The 24,362-nt window shown below is 39.3% G+C and overlaps 1 protein-coding gene and 1 long non-coding RNA gene across 7 annotated transcripts in view; one reads left to right on the top strand and one right to left on the bottom strand.

The window, feature by feature from the left end:
• LOC105476247 (cell adhesion associated, oncogene regulated) overlaps positions 1 to 24,362 on the top strand; it is a 243,450-nt gene that overhangs the window by 164,925 nt on the left and 54,163 nt on the right. For all 6 annotated transcript variants that reach the window (XM_071076038.1, XM_011731984.3, XM_071076036.1 and 3 more), the window contains 6 exons: positions 14,351 to 14,487; positions 16,474 to 16,746; positions 18,271 to 18,417; positions 19,588 to 19,731; positions 20,703 to 20,990; positions 22,569 to 22,838. In XM_071076038.1, coding sequence (XP_070932139.1) covers positions 14,412 to 14,487; positions 16,474 to 16,746; positions 18,271 to 18,417; positions 19,588 to 19,731; positions 20,703 to 20,990; positions 22,569 to 22,838 — 1,198 coding nt within the window. In that variant the 5' untranslated portion in view covers positions 14,351 to 14,411. The remainder of the gene's footprint in view (positions 1 to 14,350; positions 14,488 to 16,473; positions 16,747 to 18,270; positions 18,418 to 19,587; positions 19,732 to 20,702; positions 20,991 to 22,568; positions 22,839 to 24,362) is intronic.
• On the bottom strand, positions 17,464 to 20,792 carry LOC139357666 (uncharacterized). Its single transcript, XR_011611279.1, has 3 exons — positions 20,672 to 20,792; positions 20,022 to 20,143; positions 17,464 to 17,584 (listed from the first exon to the last, which is right to left on the bottom strand). It is a non-coding gene; the product is annotated as an uncharacterized lncRNA (long non-coding RNA).

Genomic DNA, 24,362 nt, shown 5'->3' with positions numbered 1-24,362 from the left:
TGTCCTTAGAAAATGGGTTGAATGGGCCGGGTGCAGTGAGTCACACCTGTAATCCTAGCACTTTGGGAGGCTAAGACGGGCAGATCACTTGAGATCAGAAGTTCAAGACCAGCCTGGCCAAGATGGTGAAACCCGTCTCTCCTAAAAATACAAAAAGTAGCCGAGTGTGGTGGTGCACGCCTGTGGTCCCAGCTACTCGGGAGGCTGAGGTGGGAGGATCAGCTGAGCCCAGGGAGGTCAAGACTGCAGTTAGCCATAATTGTGTCACTGTAGTCCAGCCTGGGCAACAGAGAGAGACTCCATCTTCCAAAAAAAAAAAAAAAGAAAAGAAAGAAAATGGGTTGAATGAAGGGATTTTAAAAAATTAAGGTAAGGATCCATCCCCCAGCATTCTTATAATCCTCAGACCCAAATTAGTTTACATGATGTTACATAAAGAATAAAGTTGTAGGCTGGTTGTGGTGGCTCACATGCCTGTAATCCCAGCACTTTGGGAGGCTGAGGCAGGCAGATTGATTGAGGCCAGGAGTTTGAGCCCAGCTTGGGCAACATGAGAGACCCTGTCTCTACAAAAAGTAGAAGAATTAGCCAGCTGTGATCGCTGGCACCTGTGGTCCCAGCCACTTGGGAGGTTGAGGTGAGAGGATCACTTGAGCCCGGAAGGCAGAGGTTGCAGTGAGCCATGATTACACCACTGCACTCCAGTCCGGGCAGCAGAGCGAGACCCTGTCTCAAAAAAATATGAGTAAAGTTGTACGTTTTAAGAAAACTCACTGAAAACAAAAGAAACCCTCATGTTGTGCACAGAAGTCAACAATGACAAGTCCTTCAGGAAGAGGGAGGCCTACAAGGATATATACAGGTGGAAGTGTATTCTGTAAACATAAGGTCTGTTATTGTGTAACTATGAAATATGAGTATAGTATAATACAGAAGCTTTAAGAACTATGCCAAGACTTATACATGAGAATTGTTTCTTTAAAGAAGTCAGTCACCTTGGGAAACTGCATATTTACTCTCATGCTGCTGTTATTGTGCCAAAAAAATTGGAATTCTTTTGGAATTACCTTTATTGGTTGTGGTACATTAAAGAAAGAAAGTGTTTGATGTTCTTGATTTTTTGGAAATAGTCATTAATGAATAAATTGGGTCATAATGTTGGAGTTAAGACTATATGTGTTTAAAAATCAGATGTAATCATAATGAGAATGATATTCATGCCTGCTTTATACATTGATACTGAAAATAATTAATTAGGGATTAACGAACTTCATTGGAAGTTCACGGATTGACAAAGTTTGATGACTATGGCCTGCAATGAATAATTAATAAGGGATTACGTTTTGCACAGAGAGGCATCATTGGAATAAGTTTTTCTGTGTTCCAGGTTGGTTCTATCTGCGGCTGTGTTTTTTGGTAGTATGTATACATGTGTGTATTTATGTGTGTGTGTATGTACTTTTTCTGTATCAGTGTCTGTGAATTTTCTTTGACCATCCTGCCAGTGTTATGTTACAATCCAGCCGCTGCTGCTTCATGCATATGTGGCCTAGCAGAGTTGTTCCAACAAACTTTGCTTTATTTTTGATAGGCTGGACCTGATGCCAAAGGCCACTTCTCGGGCTTTTCTAATTGGATTAAAACTTCATGCTGCGTCGTGTTATGTTTACAAAGATATTGTGATCCTAATTGATTTGTTTTTCTATTTTCTAGTTCATCAGAGCATTGTATCCTGATGGTTACTTTGGTTTTAACTGCCTGACACTGATTTAAAGTTTTCGAGGGTGCAAGTTTTCCTGGCATAGGCCAATGTCTGTTTTTACTTAATTTTGGACTTATCAGTCAATTGGTGCCAGTTACGTACTAACTACATAGTAATCCGTGATTGACTTGTACATCAGCTTATGAATGTGCTTGAAGAACCCCTTTATCAATGCACAGCCTCTCTTCCATGGTAGGATGACAGCTTTGATGAAGCTGTGTCTGACCTAATTCCCATTACCAGTTTGAACCAAGCAGGGGCTTATAAGAAATCTAGATTTCTTCCATTATTGTATGTGGCCAAGTTTAAAGATGGAATAAGGTACTTGGAAACTAGTATTAATATGTTCTAGGTCTCTAGGAAACTCATAACCTGACAGTAAGATAATGTAAAAGTCATTGTGGCAGAGACCCAGTGTTCAGCCAGCATTGATTCAAGTTTATTTGCAGCAAAGGTCCTTTTCCAAGATTTCTGTTTTTTCTTATCTGCCTTTTCAATGTTGACTGTGTGTATTTGAATAATGTACTTCATGGAAATGAGTTTCTCCTTGAGGAGTTTTTCCTTGTTATTAAAATGGAATCTAAGCCAAACCCCATGAGGGTGAGTCTTTTGTAACTGCCGGGGAAACTTGTACTTAGGTTAGCCCAGTGCATCAGTCAGTCAGGTCTAAGCAAAGCGCTGGACCTGTTAACAACTCCGTTAGTTACATTACCTAACACCCGTAGGGAGCTCTTTTTCAAATGTGTCCATATTCCTCCTCCTCATCAGAAGTTAGTCAGATGTGTCCATATTCCTCCTCCTCATCCTCATCAGAAGTTAGTCAAATGTGTCCATATTCCTCCTCCTCATCCTCATCAGAAGTTAGTCAAATGTGTCCATATTCCTCCTCCTCATCCTCATCAGAAGTTAGTCAAATGTGTCCATATTCCTCCTCCTCATCCTCCATCAGAAGTTAGTCAAATGTGTCCATATTCCTCCTCCTCATCCTCCATCAGAAGTTAGTCAGATGTGTGTCTACATCTTTGCAATAGCTAGTTCTTAGCAAACTTAGCTTTTAGCATTTGTTTTGTGGTTACCATAACGGTTATTTTTTCCCAGGAAGCCAATTCCAGTGACAAACTTGAAAATCTACCAAATGCTGGATTTGTGGCAAGTGCTGACTCCATGGGACTTGCAAAATAATCCCCTTGAAATTTTCTGTATTTTGTCTTTTTAATGATCTCTCTCACAGTGCTTTTTAGAATTTCACCATTTGTATGCAGCTATGCTTTTAAATATTTATAATGCTCCTGTACAAGCCACTGTGGATGCCAGGATTATCTTCACAATTCTTGGCTTCCTGTGCTCTAGTGGCAGGAAGAAATAGTCTCTTAGAAAGAGAGTGGAACAGGAACACTTGACTTTTTTTTAAAAAACACAAATATTGTGAATAGAACCTAACTGAGCTCTTGTCCCCTCTCCTTCGGTGTAATTAGGACCACATTGATTCCTGTTGCAGCTGGCAGCCCCTCACTGTTGCCTTTTTCTGCGTGTGACCCTTGATCTCAGTGACCTTTCCTGGGGTTCGTCCTGGGCCCTTTTCATTGTGTTGGAGCTGAAGTGGCTCATGTGGAGTTGATTATTTCTTTGCTCATTTGGCCTTTTTGGTGCCATAACTCCAAGTCACTTCCATTTTCTTCCTCTACTTTTGGCAGTCCACAGTGAAAGGAAATGCTTTTGCAGGCAGCAGGATCGTTTGTATGCTTGGCTGACTCGATTGAGACTTGGGAGAAGTGGGGGAAGGGTTGTGAAGTCTGTAGGTGTGAACTTTTTTTTTAAGTTGATCTGAATGATTGCACGATCATTAATAAGTGCTTATAAAGTGAGTACTGTGGAAAGCTGCGTTTCAAACCCAGGGGGCTTCGTTCTGGCAGGAAGAGAGCGCTCCCAGTGATTGACAGTGGGCCTTGGTGTCTGAGATCCTGCAGCTTTACTTTGATAAGATTTATATGTTCCTCCTATGGACTGGGAGCTATGTGGCAGGTCAGAAGATACATCATTGTTAATTGCACATGACTGCTTTAAGAAATTCTTTGGTTTCTAAAGAAACCCCCATAAGCCCCAGAGAGTAGCATGCTATTAGATAGTATGTTTGTTGCGACTAGACTTGTAGCACTCTGCTTCTCCTTTCCTCCTGTAGAATCGTGGAAGATGTATGCCAGCTGTTACTCTCATTTTGGGAGACCCCCTGTGGACAGCATGAAGACTGTCCCGAATCAAAACATGAAGGAGTCAACGGTTAAGGAATGTGTCTGATTACCCTATACTGTAGTACCTTGGAAAGGTATAACAGTGTGAAATGTGAAATTAAATCACATTAAGAAACTCATTTTTAAAGTCTGAGTGTTTGACTCCATCCCTGGAATATCATTTCTGTCTTTTCCTTTTTTGTTTTAAAATTTTTTCATTAGTAGTATTGATAGTGTGGTTTATTTTGAATGAGGAGTTCCTACCCCTTCAAGCATGGTAGTTTTGGGATTCAGTCTAAGCCATAGTTCCGTGTGTCTGCTGTTGCCTGCCAGAGTGTCATCTGCGACCCAAATCTCTCTTAAGAGCTTCAGGCTTCTTTCTGCTTGCCTGCCCGACCTTCCTTAGAACCCACTTACATCCAGCTCATCTCGTTATCTCCACACCTTCAGATGCTCTCCATTCCCTCCACCACCTCAAACAGCGGCAGCAGCCCACGGAAGACCCTGCCGCTCCTTGCACATTTCCCATCTCAGTAAATGCACATCATCCACTCACTCACTTGTCTAAGTCAGAATTCCGGACAGCAGCCTCGATTCCTTATTTATAGTCACAGCAGTGGGGAAGCAGAGCAGTGGATAGATGAATGGATTCCAAAGATGTCCTAGGTCCTATTCTTTTCCAGTCCAACTCATTCATTGTCCAAGTCCTGTTGATCACAGAGCCTCACTCTGTCACCCAGGCTGGAGTACAGTGGTGCAATCATAGCTCACTGCAGTCTCAACCTCCTGGGCTCAAGGGATCCTCCCACCTCATCCTCCCTAGTAGCTGAGACTGCAGGTGTGCACCACTACGCCTCGATACGTTTTGTATTTTTGGTGGAGATGGGATCTCCATATGTTGCCCAGTCTGGTCTTGGAATTTCTGTGCTCAAGTGATCTACCCACCTTGGCCTCCCAAAGTGCTGGGATTATAGGTGTATGCCACCGCTCCTGGCCACTTACATCTTTTAAATATGACCGTGTCTTACAAATTTTTGAAAAATCTTTCAAATTTATTCCATGATATTTCTCCAGTACAGGTCCCCATATCTTTCACGATAACCTTCTAACTTCTCTTATCCTCAGCCATTTTCCACATTGCAGTGTCAGTGGTTTTTCAAAGGTGTGGGACTGATCATGTCCTTGCCTGCTTAAAAGCCTTTAACACCCTCCTCTCAGAATAAAAGCCAAACACTTTAACATGATTTATATTGTTCTTTCCACTCTTGTTTCTGCTCACCTATATTGCTTTCCTCTCACTGTGTCTTATCCTTCTCTTCTTACTGTATTCTCCAGCCCATACTTCCTTACTCTGATTCTGCAAACACACTGTTCTTTCTGCTTGGAATACTTCCTTCCTTCTCTTCCTCACTTCCTCTACTGCATCCCCCAAACGTATCCATCTGATTTCACCTGGTCATTGTTTCCTCTGAAAAGTCTTCCCCTCTCCAAGTCCAAATCTAGGCTAAGTGAGCTTTCTCTTTTTCCTGGAACACCTACCTGTATTTGCTTTATTCTGTTGCTCACCTGTCTCTTTCTCATGTAACTGCTTTAATCTCTGAAAACCTTTGTTTCCTAAAAATTCTGCCTTTTAGTATAAAGCATGTCCGTTGCTTTTCATGGAAAGAGTCATGATATGTTCTTTCCCAATCCAAGATAGCCAGATTTAACAGACAGAAAAACATATCAATGGAGCAGTGAAAGCACATTTGTAGAGATGGTAAAAGATACTTTAAAAGTAAGTAAATCCAGTTTGTTCTTAAATAAAATGCACTGATTTTATTATGCTTGTGAAAGGAGGAAGAGAAGCCTTGAGGCTGGTGAAAGAGGAATGGTGAGGAATTCCTTCACGGGTGGTGTAGAGTCAGGAAATGGGTTTTTGGACACTGGAAGTCTTCTTAAGGCTCGTAGTTACCTCGCATTCAAACTGCACTTAGAAAATAAAAGCACCTAAAATCACCTTATGGCAAAACAAAAGCTCAACACAAGAGTGTTTCACAACTCGCGGAAATGGTGCACACACACTGCAGACAGAAGATTACAAGAATCTCACTAATTAGTGGAATCTCACAGAAGATCAGTAGAATGCCCACTGTCCTCCCCCTCAGTTGGCATCTGAACACAAAGCACAACGTTTGGGGTCATCCAAACATAGCATGCAATTCACTTTTTTCTACATGACGTGGTGTAAAGTCTAAAAACTGTGGTATTATATAAATTGGTGTGTGCAGCTTTGCCTGAAGCTATAATATCAGAGTATCACTTTTTAGAGTGTTTTTCTTTACTTTCTGATTGAAAAAGTTGTTGTACTGAATAAAACGAAGCTATGTTTTTTAAAAAGTGGAATAACTTTCTAAGAGCCATTATAGCAAAAAGTTGCTATCTGCGCCATTCCTATGTTAGATGAGTCTGTATTTTAATTGCTTCCTTACTTGTCACCTTTCCTCACCTGATTGTAAGCCTCATGCGGGCAGACACTATGTCTCTTTTATTCATGGCTGAGTTTCCAGGATAGCTCAGTGCCTGGTATATAGTAAGCATGCACCAAGTATTTACTGAATAAAAGATGAATTCCTCTATTTTGAACTCTTTCAATACTTTTTACTCTCTTATTGCATTTAAGACTTTTTTCTTTTTTCTAGAGATAATTATGTTCATGCCCTTGTTTCTCAATTGAGCAGTGTCCTTTAGTTCGGTGCATCTTTGTACCCCTTATAGGTTCTTGCCAAAAGTAGATGTTCTGTGTATTAAATGGATTGATTGAATGAATGCTTACTTGAAAAGTAGAGTTATTTGAGAAGTTTCTGTAGGAAATGATGTTAACTTCTTAGTCAAATATTCAGAATGAAGAAAACTGACAGGAGATTTAAAGTTGCCTGTGGTTAAGGTCAAGGTAGCCCAATGGGTTAAAATACTATATTTGACTTCTATAATTGAAATTGGACTGCACTAATCTTGATAGTACTTAATCAAGAATTTTTAAGTAGACATGTATTTGTTTTTCCTTGTAGTTCTGAAAATAAGTTTTTCTTAGTTGATCAATAGCATATTTTGAGATAGATTGTTTGAAAATAGAGATCAATCATTGTTTTAAAAAAGGAAATTACCATGTTTCATACAGAATAAGATTCTTTTTAAAAAACAGAATCTAACTTAAATAATTTCTTATTTTGAGGAACTATACTGATCTCAAAGCCAAGTTTTTGCTCACAAATTAATCACAGTTATTTCCTAAGCTTGAAAGAAAACTACAAGAAAGTTTGGAATAGGAGGCTAGGAAGAGGAATGATTCAGAAAGACAGCCTTGATCATCCTTATGAAAGCAAAGGCGTTGCTTCAAAAACAAAGTAATCAAATCTAGAAATTCAGGAAAGACTTTTCCCAAAGGATTATTCTGGCAGCATGTTGAAAAGGGGTTATAAAAGCAATAAGTTCACAACCTGAACAATAAGTTAAGTAAACGTTAGGAAAGTATTTCCTTTCTTATTCTAGGATGAGGTATACCTTTAGCTTCCCTCTGCCCACAGAAATGCTCTAAGCTTGGAATGGCATATAAAGTAGAGCTTATAGGACAGACTGCCTCCTATGTGGATGTGGGAGAAAGGCGTAAAGAAAGCCCTGTGACTTAGGAAACACCAGCTGTTGCTTAGTGACATTTGGACTTTGGGAGCAGTACTTGTGCCACACAAGACTGGGGAGCCTCCAGAGATTTTTACAGCATTGAGGAACAAGTTGTTCTGCTTTGTAGATGGGTTAATGGTTTTACGACACGTAGCTGCATTTTGTGTGTTTGTGTGCATGCATGTTCTACAGTCTTTCTCTGGAGAGACTACTGCCAGGCGCTTTCCTGAGAGCAAAGTGACCACTAAGCATCTTCTCAGACAAATCACCCACTCAGCTTGTCAGTGAAAAGAATGCAATTATGTGGGCCACTAGCTTTATATGAAGATGGGAAGGAGATGGAAGAACTTTCTCGTGGTTGTGCTAATTCCATTTGAGACCACTGGGTTCGATGAGCCCACCACTTCTGTTTTTCACATAAGGAATCAAATTCTAACCTCTTTACTGATTTTATTACCTCTAGTAGATTAGGGAGGGGTACATATATATACAAACATATATATGTGTGTGTATATGTGTGTGTATATATGTGTATATACATATATGTGTGTGTGTATGTACACATATATGTACATTTAATATATATACACACACATATATATATATAAAACGGACAAGAAAAGCAGTAGGAAAGGGAGAATACGGTTTTGAAATGAATGGCAATTTACTGTTTTGAATGTCAGCAAATATTCCCTTAAGGTGTCAGCAGTTTTTGCATATAAATTTGAGAAATACGTTTGATGAGTTAAAACCACACAGTGTAACAACAATAACTCCTTATTCTACTATATAATAGATTATGGGTAAAAAGCAGAGGTTTTGTGTCCACATTGTTTTTTCGTCATTGGACGTTCACGGATTGACCAAGTTTGATGAATATGGCCTGCAATGTCCATGCCTTACATTCTTTTTCCAGTTACTTTTATGTAACTTTAGAATATTGTTTTAAAAAATCCCTAATAGAGAGTGAAAGTCACTTTATGCCTTAGCAAGTATTTTAGTTCATTACTCAAAGTCATGATTTATATCTACACTTTGCTTACCACAGTGTGAGGATCTAAACCATTTGCCAGTGATGGGGAGTTACCTTCATGTGCCGATTTTTGTTGTGAGGGATGGGGTTGGCTATTGGGGGCCTCTTTTTGGAACACAACTTGACAATATGTATTAAGATTCTTGAAAATGTTTGTATTCCCTGATCTAATATAATTCTACTCCTAAAAATGTCCTAAGGGCATAATTAGAAGGGTGGTTTAAGATTTATGGACAAAATGTTCATAGCAGTATTATCTAGAATAGCAAAAAAGTAACACACACACATATATACACACACACACATATACACACACACACACATATATACACACACACACACACACACATATATATACATACACGCCCCCATATATAAAAATGTAGCCTAACTATCCAAAAGAGAATGGTTAAGTAGACTAAAATACGAGACATCCATGCAGTAAATTCTCTGCAGCTGTTAAATGGTTTATGAAGAATTTTAATAAGGGCCAGGGGCAGTGGCTCATGCCTGTAATCCTAGCAGTTTGGGAGGCTGAGGCAGGCGGATTACTTAAGGCCAGGAGTTCGAGACCAACCTGGCCAACATGATGAAACCCCATCTCTACTAAAAATACAAAAATTAACCGGGCGTGGTGGCACACGCCTATAATCCCAGCTCCTCTGGAGGCTGAAGCAGAGAGTCACTTGAACCTGGGAGGTGGAGGCTGCAGCGAGCCGAGATCACTCCACTGCCCTGCAGCCTGGGCAACAGCAAGATTCCATCTCAAAAATAACAAAAAAAGAATTTTAATAAGGAAAAATGATCATTAAATAGTAAATTAAAGCATTTAAAACCCTAACATGTATTACCACAATTATGTAAATACAGTACACCGCGTATATGGAAAAGATGAGAAGGAAGTGCATCAGAATATTGACTTGTTTTCTATAGGGGGCGGGACTGTCGTGTTTACTTTCCTTTTTATATGTTTATGTATTTTCTGCACATTCTATATTGAATGTGTACTTTTTTTGGATGAGTATTTGTATAGAAATTTAGCAGTTCTTGTAAAACTGACATGTAAAATATGTGAAGAAAACTTGAATAATTTGTTTAAAATATCACCAGGCATTATGCTGACAACATAGAGTGCTTTAAGAAAATTCAAAATGAAACCTGAAGTAAAAAAAAATCCCTGAAGTAAGAAAAAAAAAAAAAGGCAGTGTGGTTTAAGTCAGAATTCTATTCTATCTGACATGATTTAAATCAGAGTTCTGTTTTTAATTTTTACACGAGGAGATTTGAATGTTATGTTCACTAGAACAGAGGTTAAGCACCTTTGGCAAGTAATGTGCCCACGTTATGTGTGGAATAGAGTGGGATGGTTATCCTTATCATGGATTTTTTTCTCTGCTGGTCATTATTTCCAGATTGAAAGAAAAGGTAAGGAGGATGGGATAACAACTATGTAGAAGAAATTAGGGTTATTGTCCCCTTTGCCAAGGTCAGTTTCTATAGGTGAGAAAAATGACATACACTTTAAGGCCACTGACTTGTGAATAAGAAGATGGCAGAAACCTTGTTTAGTTATGGTGAACTTTGTCAAACAAAATTGTGTTTATTTGCCAGAGCAATGTAGGGGAACTTAAACACACACACACACACACACACACACACGCATTTGCATGTACATATACACACACACATGAATAAATTACATATATATTTGGTTTTCTAATAACTTACTAAATAGCCATCATACTAATGTTAAGGGTTTCTTTTTTGATAAAGATAGTAGTTTTGAAAATGACATATCATTGAAAGATTTTCCAGTAGTACTAATGGATATACTGTGATTCATACGTATCTAATCTTTGTGTGGTCAGTAATGTTTATTTGTGAGGTTGGGCCTGGGGTGCTGTAACTAGCTGTTGACTATAATGTCAAGCTACCCAACTCCATAAAACAGCAGAGTCCAACTCCTTGTTGTCATTATCACAGTTCTTTAACAAACTGAGCAGGCTTGCCTTGGATAAATACAAACCAAGCCAACACGTATTTAGTAAATGCCTTTTCTGGCCATAGGTTCTTTCCAACTTCCAAAATCAACTGAGAGCATGTAAAGAGTAACCCAATAGAAAGATAGACTCAATAAAGAAGATTCCTGTGTGATAATATTTAGGTAGCTGTAATGAACTGTGAAACTTTCAAGGACAACTATACAGTCACTCAGTAGGTCATGCACTAGGGTTAAAGTTGACTCTGAAATTTGTTTCAGTACTTTTTAACAAATAAATAGCTGAAAGATTTGGCAAAAGGAAGAAACAATCACAATCCTTCTTGTCGTCGTTCTCTCAGGAAAATGTCTCCTGTTAAGTTATTTGAATGTTTACTTTGCCTTGACTGCTTTCCAGTGTTGTGTCAGTTCTTACCCTTGAACCAAGTGAGAATTCAAATGAACCAAAAAAGTTTTCACACAGCTGGGCTCTTCTGCCGTTGAGTCATGCCGGTAGTCTCTCTCCCACTTTTTAAAGGAGGTCAGCAAGAAAAAACTGGAAAAGCGGATTCATAACCTGATATCCGCGTGCTAGAGAAACTTGAGTTTGCACCTTTTAGATTTTGGAGTACTTGGCATAGAGAAGGTGAGCAGATTCTGGGAGATACTATTTGATTTATTAAAAGCTGTACTTAAGGTGCCTTCCTCTGTATTACTACCTAATTTTATTAATGGTTAGCGTTCATCTTTCTTTGCATAAATGAAAATGCACGTAAAATTCTCATTTCTAAAATGTCATTAATGTAGTACTGTCATTAGATTTTGTTGTATTCTATAGTCATAGATCCAGTGTCTAGCCCTGGCTAAGCAGGAACATGGGACATGATTCGCAGACATAGTAGCCTAGTCTAGCATAGTACCTGGCATATAGTAGGCACTTACTGTATTTTTTGTTGATTTTTTAAATTATACATATGAATGAATAAGTGAGTGAAGGAATAAACAATACAGCTAGAATATACCAAATTCAGATGAGATGGCAGTTCTCATTAAACACTACTCCTTAAGGTACTTCTTGGAATTGCATTCTATTGTATTCCTTTCATTTTAAGAAACATTTTTGAAATACCTACTTTCTGCTAGGCACTAAAATTTTGCAAAGCTAAATATGATGTCATTCTTGCCTTCAAAGAGGTCACAGTTGTGTCACTAGATAAGTTACATAAGAAAGTATTGAGTGCTGTGGTTACGCATGTCCCAGGTGTAGAGGAAGGATAGAAGAGAAAGAATTGGCCATATCTGGAGAATGGCATGGACATTGTTAATTTTACTAGTTTTATTTATCTTTTATATTGTCCATCTCTCCCACTTGAATATATGGTATACATTTTTATGTGTTACTTAGTTTTATGTATACAGTTTTAATTGCCCAATTCCACCTCTTAGGATAGTCTTAGCATATGATAAGTATTCAATAAGTGTTTGTTGCATGAACGATTTTTGATAGAAATAGCAGACTGCCTCCAAAAAGTATGTACTGATTTTATTTCCACCAGCAATATGTGATAATGATTTTTGCTCACATTCTTGCCAGTGCTGGGTTTTGTGAAACTTTTTTAGTTTTACCAAATGTGCTATACTGTCTCTATAGTAAAATACACACACACACACACACACACACACACACACCCCACAAACAAACCATCCCTTGACTACCATCTGTCTTCAGCAATTCTCCCTGTTTTTCTGCTGCCTTTGTATAGCAGAACCCTGGAAGGAAGTGTCTGTGCCTGCTTCCTGTTTCCTGTCTTCCCATTCTACCCTGAACCCACCATCATGCTTTTGTCTTTTCTCCACTGAAACCACTCTTGTCAATATCACCAACGACCTTCAGTAGTCCTTTCTGATGGTGTCTCATCTTACTCTGCTTTTCATTGATGTTTGAGACTATTGATCACACTCTTCTTCTAGAAATATTTCTTTTTCTTATTTTTAAAATGTATTTTTATTTTTTTGATATGGAGTCTGGCTCTGTTGCCCTGCCTGGAGTGCAGTGGCACGATCTTGGCTCACTGCAACCTCCACCTTCCAGGTTCAAGCGATTCTCCTGCCTCAGCCTCCCAAGTAGCTGGGATTACAGGTGCATGCCACCAGGCTCAGCTAATTTTTGTATTTTTAGTAGAAACGGGGTTTCACCATGTTGGCCAGGCTGGTTTCAAACTCCTGACCTCAAGTAATCCTCCTTCCTCAGCCTCCCAAAGTGCTGGGATTACAAATGTGAGCCACTGTGCCCAGCCTAGAAATATTTCTTATGTTCTCCCTAGACAAATAGATTTTTTTTCTATTTCATTAACTACCTCTGCTGCGTGTCCTTGGCTACTTCCCGTCTCTAAAGGTTGGAGTATTCCAAGGCTCTTCTGTTTTATCTCTTCCCCTTTCCTCAGTCCTCTAAACATGTTTTCCTTAGAGAGAGCTCATCTAGTGCCAAGGCATTCATACTTTTAAGATCTACATTTCCAGCTCTGATTTCTTCATACAGCTCCAAACTCATACATGCAACTGTTGACTTGACAGTAATACTTGGATGTCTAATAGATAGCTCAGACTTACCTTGGCCAAAACAGAACTAGTGATGAACCCTCTCTTCTGTCTCTCCCTCTCTAGTCTTCCCCATTTCAGTAAACAGGGCTATTATTTATTTTGTGTCACCAAAACCCAAGAGTTAGCCTTCACACATCTCTGTCCCACACTATATCCAAGCCTTCGACTTGTCCTATTGGGTCGACCTTTATAATATATTCTGAGTCCAACTACTTTTCTCCACCTCCACGGTTGACTCATTGCTCTAACCACTGTGTCCTCATCTGTCTCCAGGGTGATTACAGTATGTCCAGCTTAGTCTCCCTTTTCCACTTCAGCCAGTGATCTTTTTAAAGCATAAATAAGATTACATCATTCCCCTTCTCTGTGTCCTCTAAGGGTTTGCTCTTTCATTTAGAATAAATCCCACAATCTTTACCATGGCCTTCAAAGCTGAATATGTGATCTGGTCCAGCCTTCCTCTCTGGCTTCATCCATTACTATCCTTTTGGCTTATCCCACTCTCACAATGGTGCCAAGCCCAATCCCAACACAGGCCTGACCTTAATATTCTTTGTGCTTGACCAGTCCATGAGCCAGGAGTCCTCCATCTGAAAAAAAGGGACAAAAACCAGTAGTACCTATCTCACAGGGTTGTTACGAAGATTAAATTCGTGTATTAAAGCACTGACACGGTGTCTGGCACATAGCAAACACTGCGTAAATGTTAGCCACTATTTTGTTATTTTCCTTATATTTACTATTTTGGGGGATGTGGAGGAGGAATACATGTTGGTTGCGTTGAGTTTTGTATGTATGTGAGATGTGTAAATAGAAATGCATTATAGGCAGTTGAATGTATTCATTCAGAGTGACTAGTTCTGTGTAGTAAGAGATATCCTAGGACCTTGGAAGAATGAGCAAAACTTCTAGCTCTAGTGTCTAGAGATCAGTTTGTGAATTGGGAAGATCTGGATCATTAAGTGCCTAGTATTTGACGTACTCTGCACAGAGCTTTCAAAATAGATGGCCGCCATCATGCTCACAACTCCAGCTGCTCAGATGAAAGATTTCAATGGTTTATATTTTCTTTCCTTTTTCTTTTTTAGTGAACCAAGGCCTGGGTTTTGCTCTGGAAGCCTGTCCTGCCTGCTTCTGTCATCTGGCGCTATGCATCCGGATCTTGGAGCCTTATGTACACTGCTATATGTTACTCTTACAGCTCTGTGCTCTTCTGTGAGTTCAGGTAAGAGTAGAAGAATTGGGGAGGGGGTGGTTTGGCCTTTACTTATCTTAATCTTATAGCAAATAAATTTGTACCGCAATGCTTTGTGGTAATGGTGCTATCTAAAGATGTTTCTAAGATTGGTTTGACCAACGACTTGATTTAAAAACTTGATAAATTCAGCAATTTAAGGATCTCTTAGTAGTGCTTTGGACATTAGCAGGCCTTCCTGTCCTGGCCCTTGTAATTTATCCCTTTTTTTTTTTTTTTTAATACGTATTTTCCAATCATGCTTTTTTTAAAATAAGGGGATATGTTATTACTAATTTCTGATTTGGAAAGAACAGGAATAAAATGTGGACTATATATGCCAAAGAGAAGTTTTAGAATCAGCATGATACTATGTTCAATTGGGAGTGAGAGAACTTGGTTCAAATTCCAGGTCTGCCACTTTCTCTTATGACCTTGCCTAATTTATTGTCTGCCTCTTTGGGTTACTGAAAAGCATAAATGTGTTTGTTGTTAAATATGTGTGTAAGCCCCATGCCTAAAACATGGTTCACGTGCATTTCTTTTTATTTTAGACTTGTGTAAACATGAATATATAAGTAGATACAAATACAGTGATGTTTATTCATTGAGTACTGTTTTTAATATCTGCTAAAAATATCATATAGCTGTATTAAATTTAATAAGGGGAATATTGGTTTTGTGGTTTTATTTCTGTTTTGCTAAACAACCACCCCAGATTCAGCCAGAAGAGATACTTCCCCTTAACTTCGTTTCTGATTAAATATTCTGTAGGAGTAGATTCAGCAATTTATTGATTTTTTTTCTCTTTAAGTATTTTATTCCACCAAATTAACAAATATTTCTTCCCCCTTCCCACTTCTGAGTTGGAACAGAAGGATCTGCATGGATACTTTGGTGCAGGAACACCCCTGCCTTCCCATGTTCCTGGAGTAATAGAAATAACAGATCAAACAATTTCAAATCCCAAATAAAAATACTAAGCCCTATATTTAAGAAAGGATAGCCTTTGTATTTCAGTTGTGGCTTCCTAACTTTCTATTTCTGTTTTCTTAAAACTTAAACATTATTTTATATTGAAGGGAAGTAATAAGAAAGTACCACAGCCCTCATTTGTAGAAAAACTTGCTCTCATAAATCAAATCCTGTTGGTAAAATAGGGGAGAATTCTTTTTATTGGGAAAGTCATCTTCACTTTTTCAGGTTCTTAACTTCCAATTCTTCCAAGTCACTTTATTAAAAAAGCTGTTTGCCATTTCCTTCCTTCTTTCCTTCCTTCCTTCCTTCCCTCCCTCCATCCCTCCCTCCCTCCCTCCCTCCCTCCCTCCCTCCCTCCCTCCTTCCTTCCTTCCTTCCTTCTTTCTTTCTTTCTTTCTTTCTTTCTTTTTTTTTTTGAGACAGGGTCTCCCACTGTCACCCAGGCTGGAGTGCAGTAGTGCAGTCATGGCTCACTGCAGCCTCCATCCACCTCCTGGGATCAAGCAATCCTCCCACCTCAGCCTCTGGAGTCGTTAGAGGTACAGGTGTACACCACCACATTGGCTAATTTTTGTATTTTTTGTAGAGACAGGATTTTGCCATGTTGCCAGGTTCTTGTTGAACTCCTAAGCTCAAGGATTCACCTGCCTTGGCCTCCCAAAGTGCTGGGATTATAGGTGGGGTCCCAGGGCCCAGCTGCACTCTGCTATTTCTTATTAATAGGATTGGTATTGTATCTGATTTATATCATCAGCATTCTTGTCTTTTGTACCCTAATTGTTAAGTCCTAGGCTAACATGTTGCCCTTTTTCACTTCCAATAAATAGGCTCATGAGAATTTTGCTAGAACTTTTACAAGCATCAAGAACCATAACATACATAAAATAAGAGATTGCCTTTAGTTATAAAGATACAGATGAAATGTGTTTAATGTAATCTTCTTTCTCTCTCCTCTTATCTCCCGTGCTTTCTTTGCATATGGGGAATATTCCCTTGTAGACTTGGCACCTTATTTTACTTCTGAGCCACTCTCTACTGTCCAGAAACTTGGTGGACCTGTAGTACTACATTGTTCTGCTAAACCTGGGACCACTCATATCTCATGGTTGCATAATGGAAAAAAATTGGATGGAAACATGGAACATACTAAGATTCATCAGGGGACTTTGACAATTCTTTCTCTTAACTCCTCCCTTTTGGGTTACTACCAGTGCCTTGCCAACAATAGCATCGGTGCCATTGTGAGTGGCCCAGCAACAGTATCTGTGGCAGGTGAGTTTAATTTTGTCCCTGTTATGTATGGGTTTTCTGGAAATTACTGTTAGTGCTTGCATTTCTGAAGAGGGGAAAGACTATGGACTTTGGTGTAAGGCACATAGGAGTTTTTATCTCAGCCTTGGCTCGTGCTGTGAGTAGAACTTGTGGAAGTGCGCTTAGACCTCCGTGAGCCTGGCCTGGTGTCCTCATCGGTGACAATGATATGGAAATGATTGTTTTAAAGTTATACAGTTAGGACAGTTGTTTTTTTCTTTATAATCTCTGCTGCTTTGCCAGGGAAGGACCCTTTTCTAATGTGAATTCTGAACAATTTCTTTATGAGTACTTGGAAGTCCATGATATCATTAACAGCAAAAGCTGTTGTCTACTCTGACACTTAGTTATTTCCTGGAGTCCTTTGTCTTTCTTTCACACCTGTTTTATTTGCCTTGATTACTGAGTGATTTTAATTCATTTAATTGAAACCATGATTAAAAAGCAGGAAAAAAGTAACTGTAAAGAAAGGAATGTTGAGTATTGAACTTACGGAAAATCCGGAATGCGTGGTTTTTCTTAGTAAGTTGGAGCCATCTGCCTTTCAAATGGTGATGGCTTCCAGTAATGGAAAACGTCTTTGTAAGGGCACCCCTATTTACAGAAGAAATCTGGATTCCCCAGGAGTAGTGAGTTTGTCATAACTGAGAAGAGTAAATGTTTTTGTAGAGCTGTGACCCATGGACAGCTGTAAGACACACACGGGCGGGCTGAACTCCTCATGGCAGGCTGCTGAGTGCTTTGAGCCCTGGAGATCATAAAGAGTTCCCCCGCAGGCTCCATCCATAGTGAACTGAGACTGAGAGGAATTGAGACCAAGTTAGTAGATTCAGATAATCTAAATAATGATATCCTTCCTTATTTTTTTGGTGTCCTAGGTTCGTTCCAGAAATCATTTTACATTTTATTGCAATGTGAATAACTACAAACAGATTAGGGATCTGTAGGGAAAGTGAGTTTTGATGGGGGACTGGATTGAAAAGGATTTGTCTTGACCAAATGGGAATAATTATGCTTTATAGTTCTAGATGTCTTCAGAGCAGTTTATATTTATTCTGGTTCCCTAGAAGCATTGACTTATGAAAAAGGGTGCCATGACTTAGGTCTTAGCCCTCAACCATGCACATCTGCCCCAGCTGCTTTCTTTTTTTTTTCTTTTCTTTTTTTCTTTCTTTTTCTTTTTTTTTTTCTTGAGACAGGGTCTCACTCTGTTACCCAGGCTGGAGTGCAGTGGCACGATCTTGGCTCATTGCAGCCTCAACCTCCTGGGCTCAAGCGATCCTCCCACCTCAGCCTCCTGAGTAGCTTGCCCCAGCTGCTTTCTGAGATGGAAAGATCATGCAGCCCTTTGGACTGGGGTCAGCGGCCACAAAAGGCCACGCTGCAGATGTTGTTTCTGATTTTTAAACTTCCTTTGGGAAAAAGAATTCAAATCTGCATTTATTTATTTACTTATTTATTTATCTGTTTCCTTATTTGTTTCAGTTCTTGGTGATTTTGGTTCATCCACAAAGCATGTTATTACAGCAGAAGAAAACAGTGCTGGTTTCATTGGCTGCAGGGTACCAGAGAGTAACCCCAGAGCTGAGGTGCGCTATAAAATCCGGGGAAAATGGCTGAAACATTCCACAGGTGAGACTTTTTGTGAAAAGCTGGTGGCACACACAGAACAAATGTTCATTAAATAAGCCGCTTCTAAGCTCTGTGTGCTAGAGATGAACTGTAGATGCAAGAAGGCATGAGTGGAGAGGACTAAAACAAATGGTTACAATATACATATAATTACGGCCCCATCCCCTGAGGCCTCACTCCCTCAGTTCCTTCAGACCCCCATCAGATTTCACTTCCTTGGAGAAGACAGCCCTCATGGTCCTATCTGAAATAATATACCTGGTGCTCTCTGGCCCCTTTATTTAGTTTTGCTTTTCTTCATAGAATTGATCACACCTGATACTGTGTTATTCATATTTCTGTTAGTTTATGATTATATTTCTTTTTCTCTGACCTCCCCACATACCCCTACTGGAACGTGGGCTGCATGCATGCAGGGTTTTTGTCTGCTCTTTTCCTTGCCATAGCACTTGTGCCTGGCCATTGTGGGCGGAAAGTAGCCCCTTAATATGTATTTGTGGGAAAAAAATGAGTGACTAGACAATGCAGAAACACCATGTGACCAGTGCTGCAGGTAGAGGTTTGCCAAAGTCGGAGCATGTTTCTTGTGCTTTGAGATTCACTATCGTTAAAATGCTTCTGCCGAGTTTGATTTGCTGTGCTAATTCTGTTGACCTTTTTTTTCTATTCTGCTTTGACTTTCCCTTTCCTTCATTTAAGAAATTTTCCTTGATTGCTTCTTTGCCGCTAATCTCACGTCTAAACGTAATGCAGGCTGTCTTGTGGCTGACGCCTGTAATCCTAGCACTTTGGGAAGTTGAGGCAGGAAGATCACTTGAAGCCAGGAGTTCAAGACTAGCCTGGGCAATATAGTGAGATCCCATTTCTACAAAAAATTTAAAAATTAACTGGGTGTAGTGGTGTGCACCTGTAGTCTCAGTTACTCAGGAGGCTTAGGTGGGAGTCCCGCTTGAGTCCAGGAGTTCCAGACTATAGCAAGCCGTACTTATGCCACTGTGCTCCAGCCTGGGTGACACAGTGAGACCCCCATATCTAAAATAAAATAAAATAAAATAAAATAAAACAAAATAAGATGGAATAAAGCATAATGATCAACCTTTGTGAGTTTTAGTTGTGCTGTGGTGTCCTTCATAAAGGGAGAGGCCTAACTGCACTCCCTTCCTTCCTCAGAGAATTACTTAATCCTTCCATCAGGAAATCTTCAGATTTTGAATGTATCCTTAGAGGACAAGGGATCATACAAATGTGCAGCTTATAATCCTGTCACACATCAATTAAAAGTTGAACCTATTGGCCGAAAGCTCCTTGTGAGTCGTAAGTATTTGGGAGAAGAATGGTAACTGGTGGAAGAGGAAGAGTCCTCATAAAAATTTGGGCAATGATAGTTCATTTTTTTTCAAATCCTGTTTGTTTATCATGAAAAGTCTTACCAAAAAAGGAAATACAGGCTGGGCATGGTGGGTCACCCCTGTGATCACAGCACTTTGGGAGGCCGAGGCAGGTGCATCAACTGAGGTTAGGAGTTTGAGACCAGCCTGACCAACATGGCGGAATCCCCGTCTCTACTAAAAATACAAAAATTAGCAGAGTGTGGCGGCACACACCTGTAATCTCAGCTACTCGGGAGGCCGAGGCAGTAGAATCGCCTGAACGTGGGAGGCAGAGGTTGCAGTGAGCTGAGATTGCACCACTGCACTCCAGCCTGGATGACAGAGTGAGACTCTGTCTAAAAAAAAAAAAAAAAAAAGTAAGTACATTAATGCATTATAGAAGAGTACTGTACATGCTTCAAAAATGTAACTTACAGAAGGGCATTTTGGCTAAGGTGACAGAGTGAATACATGTGGAGGATTTTGCCCTTTGTTCAAACAAGAAGAAATAGAGGAGATATAACTTTATAGTAGTGGTCATTAAATTGGTGTCTGTGAATTTTGGAAAAAAAAAAAAAAAGAGATATGTCTGTCCTCTTTCTTTCAGATGTGATGAAAATCACTGTTGAGTTTTAGGTTATGGCGGTTGCGTTGAGGTAGCACCAATAGTTAGAGCACAGTAAAGGCGTGGCTTCTGAACTTGTTGGGAATTCTGCATTTCCAAACCGCCAATTCAGAAGTAGCCCTAAAAGACCACAGAAATCTTTTAATTCTCAACTAAAAAGGATTAAACTGCCAAATAGGACCTTGTAGTATAAAGAATAGATGGGAAAACAGTGATACCCACAGCTTTGCTAAGCAAGAGATTAGAAACGAAGACTTACTAATAATCTCTCGTCTCCTTTCCTTTTCCAGGTCCTTCTTCAGATGATTTTCACATTCTTCACCCCACCCATTCACAGGCATTAGCTGTTCTTTCTCGTAGCCCCGTAACCTTGGAGTGTGTGGTGAGTGGGGTCCCGGCTCCTCCAGTGTATTGGCTAAAGGACGGGCAGGACATTGCACCAGGAAGCAGCTGGAGAAGGTTGTATTCTCATCTTGCCACAGACAGCATTGACCCAGCGGACTCTGGAAACTATTCCTGCATGGTGGGAAACAAGTCTGGAGATGTAAAATATGTGACTTACATGGTTAATGTACTTGGTAAGATGTTAGTTTTTAATTTTTTTCAAATGAAGCCATTTTTCTGGTCTAACTGATATCTGAAGGAAAGATCCATTTGTGACATTGAAATAGGGAATATCTAGAAATATCTACACCCTAGCCAGAACAAGTTTCATTTTTATAACGGAATTAGGCCATTTTTCTGGGTGGCATAGAGCATTTCGCATGGAATATTCTTGGGAACCTCACCCCCAACCTAGTTATGCAATATAGTGATTATTCTCTCTTCTTCATAACATGGAGGAAAAAACTGGAAATCAGGAGAATGGAAGAATCTAGCTGATATCCGTGTGTAGTATCTAGTAGTAGTAACTAAGACAGAGTACTAATGAGAAAATGTCAGGCCAGGCATGGTAACTCACACCTATAATCCCAGCACTTTGGGAGGAGGTCGGAATACTTGAGCTCAGGAGTCCAAGACCATCTTGGGCAACATGGCGAAACCCCATCTCTACCGAAAATACAAAATTTAACTGGGTGTGGTAGCACAGGCTTGTAATACCAGCTACTTGGGAGGCTGAGGTGGGAGGGTGGTTTGAACCCGGGAGGCGGAGGTTGCAGTGAGCTGAGATCACGCTATCGCGCTCTATTCTGGGCGACAGAGCCAGACCCTGTCTCAAAAAAGAAAATGTCATCTCAAAAAGAAATCAATCTATTTAATTTAATTTTCTTTTTTTGGATGCTTTACCAATGCCTGGGTGACAAAATTGAATTATTTCTACCCACATTTCTATATTTATACTTTATTTCAAAGCTATTCCTTTCTTTCTGAGCAGCTGCCCACCTCACTATCATGTGTAGCTGCAGAAAATGCTTTCCTTTATTGAAACAGATTTTCATGAAAAAAATAGGTGGAAAGTGGTTTAATAGTGAATAAAATTGTTGTAAACCCTTTGCATGTATTTATAATATTTATAACCATAACCTGCTATAGGTTAGCGACACTGGAATTAACGTAAGTGTATGACAAGTGGGCTTTGGAACTCAGTGATTAGGACTGGATTAATATGCATAATTTAGACATATGCTACAAACTCTGATAAATGATTTACTTTTTCTGGGTAATAAGTGACTTGAAGGATCCCTAAAGGAAGTTTCATTTTTTTGTTTTCGCCTATTATACATCTAACCTCAAAGTTGAGTTGACCGTAAAAATAATTTAACCTCTGAATAAACATTCTTCTGTTTTGGCTCCTGTTTAGTGTGAGATCCAGGGAAATTGTTACTGTATTTCAAACTAATCACCTGAAATAAATGCTAAGAGAAGCCCAGGATTAGAAACTCTTTCTGTATATATGTGTATTCCCATATGTTGTGGGGAGTTAAGTGGGTGGAGTATTCTATGAAACGAGACGATATGTTATTAGTAACATATGGTTTATCCTATTAGTGGAACATTTCTAATTTTTTTCTTGATTACCACAGCAGACAGAAGAATGTGAATAAACCGTGCAACTTTGTTTCAACTGGTTATTGGTAGAAAGAAGATTTTTATGACTTGATAATTTAAGAATTCCATTTTGAGGGCAGAGTTTAATTTGTGTGTTTTATTTTCAGAACATGCTTCCATTTCTAAAGGACTACAGGATCAGACAGTGTCTCTGGGTGCCACAGTACACTTTACCTGTGACGTTCGTGGGAACCCAGCCCCCAACTGTACCTGGTTTCACAATGCACAGCCTATTCATCCTTCCGCACGACGTCTAACTGCAGGAAACGGACTGAAAATCAGTGGGGTTACCGTGGAAGATGCTGGGATGTATCAATGTGTAGCAGATAATGGGATTGGATTTATGCAGTCTACTGGAAGACTTGAAATTGAAAATGGTAGGCTTTTAGCTCATGCCAGTCTTAAGAACTTTTATTTTCCAGGTGGGCTTTTGTTGTGGTCAAAAATGAAATTATTTTTACTAAAAGAAAATAACCCTAGCACCATATAAGAACGGTGTTCATTTTCCATGTTCCTTGCTAGTGACAGGTAGGCATTTCCATGAAGAAGTAATCTTATTTAATCAAGCTCATTAAAAAAAAGTTTTTAAAAACTTTTCAACAGATTCTTCATACTTTAAAAATCTATATGGTACAATCTCTCTCTTAATCTTTTTTATTTATTTATTTATTTTTAATGATGGAGTCTCAATCTGTTGCCCAGGCTGGAGTTCAGTGGCACGATCTCGGCTCACTGCAAGCTCTGCCTCCTGGGTTCACGCCATTCTCCTGCCTCAACCTCCTGAGTAGCTGGGACTACAGGCGCCTGCCACTATGCCCGGTTAATTTTTTTAAAAATATTTTTAATAGAGATGGAGTTTCACCGTGTTAGCAAGGATGGTCTCGATCTCCTGACCTCGTGATCCGCCTGCCTCGGCCTCCCAAAGTGCTGAGATTACAGACGTGAGCCACTGCGCCCGGCCTCTCTCTTATGCTTATTCCCTAGACAGTCAGTTCCTTTCTTTAGAAATAGTTTTGTCAGTTTCTTGAGCAGCCTTGTATGTAGTACACATACAGGTGGTTTCATACAACATGAGAGAGTGTATGTGCATTTTATAACAATATCTGTTTTTGTTTTTGTTTTTTTACCTAAATAGTGGTAGCATTCTTTACCATAATTTTTTTACTTAACATCTTGGGATATCTTCTCACATGGTACATAAAAAGTATATTCATTCCTTTTTAAAAAATGGCTGCTTAGTGGTCCATTGTATAGCTGTAACAATTTGACTAGTACCTGATTGATGGTTGTTTTTAATCTTTTGCTATTACAAGTAGTTCTATAAGGAACGCCCCTCTACAAAGATTATTTTGCACATGTGAGTATTTGTAAAAGAAATTCCTAGAAATGAACTTGCAGAATAAAAGCGCATCTGTGGTGGTAATTTTGGTAGAGATTACTGAATCACTCTCCATAGTCATTCCCAGTGTTCGCTCCCACCAGCAACACTTAACTCTCCTTGTTTCCTGAAACCCTCGCCAACATGGGGTGTTGTCAATTTTTAAAGTCTTTGCCAATCTGATAGGTTAAAAAAAAAAAAAAAGAACCATTTAATCTGTATTTCTTTTATTACAGGTAAAGTTGGGCATCTTTTCATGTTTTTGAGCCCCTTAAATTTGCGTTTCTGTGTATTGACTGTTCTTTGTCTTTTGCTTATTGAAAAAATTAGGTTGTTGGTCTTTCTTCTTCTTGATTTATAAGAGTTCTTTATTAGGGAAGTCCATTGTTTATGATATGAGTTATAAATATTTTAAATTTCAGAGAATCAATATCATATGGACCGAATGTTCTGACATTAGTGGAATTTATTTAGAAGTTAATAGTGAAAACATAATTTTTAAAAATGGGCATGTATTTGGACA

The sequence above is a fragment of the Macaca nemestrina genome, chromosome 12 (assembly GCF_043159975.1).
Source record: "Macaca nemestrina isolate mMacNem1 chromosome 12, mMacNem.hap1, whole genome shotgun sequence".
Taxonomy (NCBI): domain Eukaryota; kingdom Metazoa; phylum Chordata; class Mammalia; order Primates; family Cercopithecidae; genus Macaca; species Macaca nemestrina.
This window is presented reverse-complemented; position numbering and strand designations above follow the sequence as displayed.